Genomic DNA, 8,350 nt, shown 5'->3' with positions numbered 1-8,350 from the left:
TTCTTCCATGGTGGAATCAGTAACATTTTTCAGTTTGCGAGTCAGTCGGAAAGTGCATTTCTTCGCCGTGCCATATCCATGTTGTATAGCATCTTAGGAAACCATCACAGATAAGATGTTCTCTAATTTGAGTTGTGTTCAACTTTCTCCCATTCAAACAGTTCACACAAGGACATCTAAACTTCACTTCATCGTCACTTCTCCCCTCATTACGTTGCGCAAATTGTATAAATTCCTCTACATCTCTCTCGTACTCAGCATTAATACGTGGTAAATTAATCCAATTTTGATCCATTCCTAAATTTTACGAAATTAAAATTATACAATTTTCTATATAAAGTTATAAATTCAATCATACAATCAATTCAGTCATACAATCATACAATTAATAATCATTCAAATTATCAATTCAAACATTCAATCACACATAATTACATAAATAAAAACTTAAATAAAAAAAGTTCATAGCATATTATTAAAAGAAAAATTGCTTATAAAAAAATAAAAACTTGAATAAAAGCTAACATACTTTGGCTCTTAAAGAACGACCAAAACCACAACAAACTCGACAAAAATGATCAAAGCCACAACAACATATGCATCAAGAAACGAAAGCAAACATAGAGGCTTAATGGAAAACTTGACGAGGGCATAAAGGAACTACCTGGAATAGGCGCGACAGACACGAAATGCCACGACAGAGGATTGGCGTGGCGGTTTCAGACGGCGCGGCGGAGAAAATGAAAGCTCCTGGGTTTTAGAGGGCGTGACGGCGGAGGGCACCACGGCGGAAGGCGCGACGGCAAAGACGAAGATGGCGCAGTGTTTTCGCGTGGAGGCAGAGGAAGAGAGAAATCTTCAGAATCGCGTGGAGAAGATGAAACTGTTCTCTTTTTTTTTTAACTTTCAGAAGAGAATATGTCGCGGTTCTACACTTAACTGCGACATATTCTCCTTTATACCGCGGTTCTACACCCAACCGTGGCCTATTCGTTTAAAAAAAATAATTCATAATAGCATTTTTGAAATTTGTTTTAACTTATATGTCGCGGTTCAGCGCCCAACCGCGGCATATACTCTGAAATTTTTAAAATTTACTCAGACCAGGGAATATGTCGTGGTTCTCTGACCAACCGCGGCCTATTCCCTAACGTTCAGAATCCCCCAACTGCCTTATGGGGAATGTCAGAGGTAGCAGGGGGAATATGTCGCGGTTCTCTGACCAACCGCGACATATTCCCCTGCCAATTTATTGCAGGGGCTGACTAATGGGGAATGTCAAGAGGTTACAGGGGTATATGTCGCGGTTCTTTGACCAACCGCGGCATATTCCCCTGTTATTAAATTTTTTTTCCTGACGTGGAGTCAAAGGTGATGGTTGACTGGGGTATATGTCGCGGTTAAGTGGGGAACTGCGGCATATAAGTTCGATTTATTTACAGAACTACCACCGCACAACATTATTCTGCGGTTTCTGGTGAACCGTGGCATAATGTGTGCTGTATCATCCCTATTTTTTACTAGTGTTCCTTAATATTTTTAGAAGATATATTTGTCCTATCTTTGAAAAGAGAAAATTTATTATATAGTCACTTTTAGGACCAATATTAGAACTAAAGAAATAATTAGAAAAGTTTATATTGTATTGGTGAAAAATAACAAATGGTTTACCGGATACATTATAATGATGGTTCCCATAGTATTATCGTTGATGCTTGGTCAACACTGATGGTGCTTGTATTAAAATCTTCATCATAATTAAAATACGACGATTGTTGCTTTTGATCGTCATCATATATATGCTCTACGATCTAGTGGATTTCATCTAATAGTTTATGAATGCTTAATATAGTTCTCACTAAGCTGTAATGATGAAATATTTTCTAGATAAAATTAAGTTATGAAGAAGTATATTTTAAGGAATGTTTAAACATGATTTTAAGAAGCCACGGTGTTTTAGTAGTGGGATCGAGGTCAACTTTCTTCAATATCAAACAATCTCTAAATTGTCTAACAAAATATTTTATGATATTGTACAGGGTATTTGTAAAAGACAATTTAATACTTAAATTAGTAAATAATTGTTTGGTGATCAAGATCAATTCTTAACCGTACAATAAATAAATACGATCATCAGTAATTGATTGCTTGATAATCAGGATCAATTATCAAAAGTGTAATAAATGTGATTATTTATTCCTTACTTTAAACTTGTATTTAGAGATGGGTAAAAAAAACTGAACTACACTGTAAAAATTAATTTGTCTAAACTGTAAAATAATTCAGACAAACTGAATTGAACTGTTTTTTTGTTTTATCAAACTGGACTGAACTGAGCTATATTAAATTGTAATAAACTATAATATAAACTGAACTGAACTACTAATTTTAAACTTTTAATACTAATTTTAATATTGTACTAGTTTTAAACTATATAAATTTTTTTAATTTGTAATCTCGTTTATCTCTAAGCATGCTTACAAGTGGCAGCAATTGGTCTTCTTTTTTCTTTTTTTCTTTTATTTTTTAATGAATAATAATAATTCATTTAAAACTAAATTAAAATTAAACGAATAAATATAATATTAGTATTATGTTATATATTTACTTCTTTCATTTTAGTCACTGAAATTGAGAGAGGAATAAAACATTCACTTCAATGATTGGATATTCAATTCCTCTCAAGTTTTTACCTTATTCCAGTATCATTAGCTAAATTTATTTAATAACAACAGTTATAGATTTTATGTTTTTAAACTTTCAAGTTGAACTTTTGAATAAAAAATATAATATTACTGGTCTTAATATATGTATTTATTTAACATTACATTATTAATTGTAATATTATTTGTAAGGCGAAAGTCAAGATTTATGAGCGATGGTATAAGATTGATCGTAGTAACTGTAAAGCAACTTCATTTAATTTTTTAAGTTGGGTGAATAGAATTTCATTTTAATTGTGTATGAAAATTATTAAAAAATGATATTTATTGCTCAAATAAATTTGCATTTGAAAAAGATTAATTTCTAGCTACAAATTCAAAAATGGTTCAATTATTGAGGAAAAAAAGCCATGAAAAAATTGCAGTAGATTCTCTAAGTAAAAAATGTTTATTGAAGAAAAGAGATTAAGAAATTTATTAAAAATAATAAAATTAATATTTTTATTAGTTGGTGTTCCTTGAGGAGAATCAAAACCCATGGAAGAATAATTGAAAAATTGAAGATAAAAAAAATGGAAAAACATAATACAATTCTCAGAGTTAACTAAACCGATAAATTTAATTTTTAAAAATTAAACCATAATAATATACTGAGTTTTTAATAAAAATAGATCAATTTTTTTAGTATAATATAATTGAGTTAACTATAATACACTACGTATAAGTTATTTTTACTCCACCTTAAATAAGTTTTTAATGATTCAATAGTTAATAAAGATACTTTAATAATAAACATATTTAATTTAATTTGCAAACCTAACCAATCATTAAATAATTTACGATCGGCTGACTTTCCAATAAGAATCATCCGATTTTCTCGAGAACTAAGAGTATGGAAAAGTTAGTCAACTGCTGACTAAATGGTGACACATTACAAATGGTATCATGATCATATATATTTCAAAATCAATATAAAAAAATTGTAAATTAATAAATGTGATTTATTAATATTTATCCAAAGAATATTATCGTGCATATATATTGATTTGTCTATATTATTATGAAGAATAATAATAAGATAAACAGTCCTAATGTCTGAGGCATACAACAGCTGGAAGTACAGATGCAGATATAATAAATGTCAGACAAAAATTGCATAATTTCCATATACGACCAGGCATTTACTTGACATCATATATTATATCAATCTTGCTATAATATCTAGAACCCTACTTCTCATAATAGTTGACCTTCAACAACTTGTAATGTGAATATTGCTTTCTCTTATTCCATAATGGTCCATTGTAGACTACATCTAAAAAGATAACCAAGTACACATGCAATTATATTTGAACAATGCTAAATAGAAATTACTCACTGCTTAACTAGACTCACCTCCAGTTCACCATCCAATAATAAAAAAAACTATGTATAAAAGATATTTACAGTCATTAAAAAATAGTCAAAATTATTTTAAAACTTCCAAATTTTGTATTCAATTTTGATATCATAAACTTTAAAACCTTCAAAATTAGTGTATACTTACTGGTTAAAAGATTATCCTGTTCTTCTAGTTTCATATCCCATTGATTTACATCATTCCCATCTTAGCACAATATATTCACTTTAGATTGATTGTTAACTCAGACATGTGTGAGTATATATATATATATATATATATAAAGTAGAGACCATTTTTATCTTTGAAGTGTAACTAACTATCTTCATAACATATTTATAAAAACAAAGATATTTAGTCTGTTCCTGTAGAAATTGCTGTGACATCATCACCTTCATTCTACAAGATACAATTCTTTCATTTAATATACGTACTGTACTATTTTACCATTTTACTACATAAAATTATACATGATTGTTTGGTGCATGATCACGAAATTGAGCTTTCTAAAGCTTTAACTCTTCACCAAACACATACATCGTTAGTCGGTGGGCAACTTTTTAAATGCACCCAAATGGACAGATACACTAACATGTTCATGGAAATGCACCCAAATAGCCTTGCACACTGAAGCTCTATACTCTATTTTTTTCTTCCTCTTCTTAACACAAACTAGACACCAAAAAGTGAGGACCCTTCTTGCTCCACAATCTGGAATTGAGTTCAATTACCCAAAGTGGTTCCAAGCAGGCACACCTCACACCTGTACCACAATAGAAGAAATCGAAACATCTCTCTATCGGGGAGCGGAAGAAAATGTGCTAGTTATCAATTTTGAGAGAACATCTCATTATTTGCACATGTTTATGATTCTCCCTCCTTGAATTCTCTGCTTCCTTTGCTTTTTCATATCTACTAATGTTCTGTATGCAAACCTATGATGGAGGATGACACATTGACACTGATTGAAGCTTTCTATCATCACAAGATTGAGAAAATGGCTATTATCATTTATCATTATTGTTATGGTCATCCTATTTTGCACAGCTTTTACAGCTGCAACTCTGGCTGCATTGGCTGCTTTATTAGCTGCTGCCACTACTTTATTCATTCCTCCATCCACCTTTGACATGTTGTAAGTTTTCTCAGCAGCAGAATGTGCATCCTACGCAGAATGACAGAAGAAATGCCATGGTTTACTAGATTGCTCACGCAGCTTAAGTAGAAAGACAGGTTGATGAAGTTGGTGAAAAATCAGGTTTCTTCCTGATGTTCTTATTTGATTATCCTTCTTAATAACAACCATGAAGAAACAAGGAAAGCAAGTGTTCTTGGTATAAGTAACTACATGCATATTCATCAACCATAAGTGCAAAATATAACATTACCTGTACTACATTGGAAACCTTGGCATGGTCCACATCACATGGAGACCCATTAGGACTGTTATGTCTTTTAGGATCATCAAGAATTCCATTCTGCCAATGACCACATTGTGTTTCCCCATTTGTAAAAGTGTACATTCCAAGTCCTTGTCTTCTTCCTTCATGCCATGCCCCCTCATACTGATGACCGTTCTGAAATTGATATACTCCAAAACCATGCATCTTGTCTGCAAAATATTCCCCAGCGTATATGTCCCCATTTCTGCAGTACACGTAAAATGAGACTGTAAAGACACATTTAAAAAAGATACTTCTAGTATTTGTTGAATAAACCAAGCCTTTTCCACCACCAGTTTTCTACTGTAATGCATTCAATATACGTGCAGAACTAAAGATACCACAACATTAATGAAAATAACAGCCTTGCACCACCTTCCAATGAGATAGTTCTTTGATCCGTGCTAAAAAATGAAAAGTGGTTAAGAATGGGAAATTATACATTTCATGAAACGTGGATCAAATTCATTACTGAGTTCAAGTAATTGAGAATCGCTGATATAAGCCTTGTTTGCATAAACTTTTCAAAAGACGCATAAAAGAAGAAAAAAAAAGGTAAAATTAATTAAATTCATCTTATATTTTAAGATTAGTATTTCCATGTATTAAAATTCAGCATTTGAAGAAGTTAAATGAGAGGGTTTCTATAAACTAAACACAAGTGTAAGCTAGTCTTAACTCAATAGAAACTTCATTAATCCAGTTTTACTTCTTTATTTTCATCTCGGTTAAACCCATTCGGAGGTCCCTATTTTTGTGGGGTTGTCTTAGTTATATCCCCATCTTTTAAGTTTTGCCAATTAGGTCCTTAATATTGAAAAATTAAATTAATTGGGTTTCTGCCGTTAAATCAACTTAACGATGTTAACTTTTTATTTACCTGTGAGAGTGACGTGGATAATCTTAGACACGTGACATGTATAATGGTTTTTTTTTTTAATGAAACTTTTATATGTGGCATTTTTTTAAACAAACATTTTTAAAATTAAGATTTTTGTGAAACATTTTAAAATTAGTGTTCATTAAATTGAATTGGGATTAAAATTGAAAGATCTAAGGATGCTTCATCCAAAACGGCTCGCGCATCATTGTCCAAATTCACGTCGATAGCCCATGTCCTCCATGGCCACAACCTCTGTTTCCTTTGTTTCATCCATCTCAAAGGTGACACCCCAGTTTCCTCTATTTTAAATTGATTATTTCTTAAAATATCTACTAGAATCAAGAAGTGGGTCATTGGAAGATATGCCTTTTTCACTATCCATTTGATCACATTGTTCATTCACTATAATTAATAAAGGGAGCGTTTTTAGGTGAGTGTGTACAGTGGCACTGTTTTGGATCTGGAACTTCAAGAGAAGTGTGTAAGGATTTGAGATCTGAAAATGATCTAAGGGAGGAGGTTGAGGAAGTTAAGGTTCAGGGCATTCAGACTTCCCTCCATCGTCGGGTCTGAAGGAAGCAAGTGCAAAGGGATACGGTGGTGGAGGAAAAAAAGGGTCAGCGTGACCGGCAGAGGCTATAGTTACACCACTGCTATCTCTAATGTGGATTGAAGCATTCTTTAGCAGACCAAGATTATTATTCTGGTGTTAACCGCATCATCTACAGACCGAACCTGAATGCACTGAATCTGCAAAAGAAGATTGTGAGCGATGAAACCTAATCAGCAAAAGAAGAAGCAGAGAAAGCGCACGAGAGTATGTACTCTTTGCCAAAGACAGTTTTGAGAAGTTCGAAATCTATGATTTGGAGTTGCTGCAATTTTTGGACCAATTCGAGGATGTTTCACTCTCATAATCGAATGCTCGACTTGGGTTGCTGCGCGAACTCGATTTGTCGCTGCAGCTCGAGCAGTTCGTTGTCCATGGTTTGATCTTCACACACACTCTAAATGTGTCCCTCTTTCGACCTTTCAAAAATCATTGAAATCTTTTTTAGTTTTGTTGAAGAAAGAATTTTAATCAAGGAACAAATCGTTTTTGCGGTTTCCCCCTTCCCTCTCTCGAAATTTTGAAATGCTTTTCAATCTTCAATAACAAGAACTCTAAATCCCTAAATTTTAAAAATCAACTATGCCAGATTTTAAAATCCATCCAGAAATCTAATTTTTAAAATATTTCTTTTATAAAATGCCACGTATAAATGCTACATTTAAAAGCTATCCATGTCAACATCAAAACTCATCAAAAATTTAATCCTGTTAAGTCAATTTAACCGTAAGGACTCAATTGAGTCAATTTTTCATTATAAATGACCAAATTGACAAAACTTATAAGACGGGAATCAAAGTGGAAAAATCCTACATAAATAATGGATTTAACCTTTTCATCTCCTATGAAGATTTAACGAGACCTTTATCCATACTGAAAGCTAAGCTATCCTAGTAACATTAAGGACTGAAATGAATGACACTTTACAACATCATAACTAAAACATCTGGACAAATTGTAAATTGAAAAATAAAAACACACCTGAAATGGTACTGTCCTTGTCCATGTTTTTCACCCCACTTGAACTCCCCAACATAGCGGCTCCCATCACTGCCCATTAGACCACTCACCACCATACACATCACCATTGTAGAAACTGTAGATCCCCCTTCCATGCCTCAAACCCTTCTTATACTACCCTTTATACTTGCTCCCCCTTGCCCATGTCTCAACACCATACCCATCATACTTCCCATCAACCCAATCCCCCTCGTACCTCCCACTCATGTGATGATGATAAATGTTAGAAGTGGGTTTTTAGGCCTCACTCAACCCTACAAAACCGACTTGTAAGGTGAGGTTTGCACCTCACTTATATATATATATATTATAACTTGGCCTTATCTCTAGTCG

General features: G+C 32.9%; 1 protein-coding gene across 1 annotated transcript; it reads right to left on the bottom strand.

The window, feature by feature from the left end:
- Positions 1-4,479: 4,479 nt before the first annotated feature.
- Positions 4,480-8,226, bottom strand: LOC106753065 (phosphatidylinositol 4-phosphate 5-kinase 1-like). The gene is made up of 3 exons (XM_022775880.1): positions 7,979-8,226; positions 5,451-5,709; positions 4,480-5,227 (listed from the first exon to the last, which is right to left on the bottom strand). Exons 1-3 carry the CDS (start codon positions 8,110-8,112, stop codon positions 4,913-4,915), a joined length of 708 nt encoding a protein of 235 aa, XP_022631601.1. The 5' UTR covers positions 8,113-8,226; the 3' UTR covers positions 4,480-4,912.
- Between the last annotated feature and the right edge of the window lie 124 nt (positions 8,227-8,350).

Source organism: Vigna radiata, chromosome 2 (assembly GCF_000741045.1).
Source record: "Vigna radiata var. radiata cultivar VC1973A chromosome 2, Vradiata_ver6, whole genome shotgun sequence".
Classification (NCBI taxonomy): Eukaryota; Viridiplantae; Streptophyta; class Magnoliopsida; order Fabales; family Fabaceae; genus Vigna; species Vigna radiata.
Note: the sequence above shows the minus strand (reverse complement) of the source record. Positions and strands in the feature narration are given on the sequence as shown.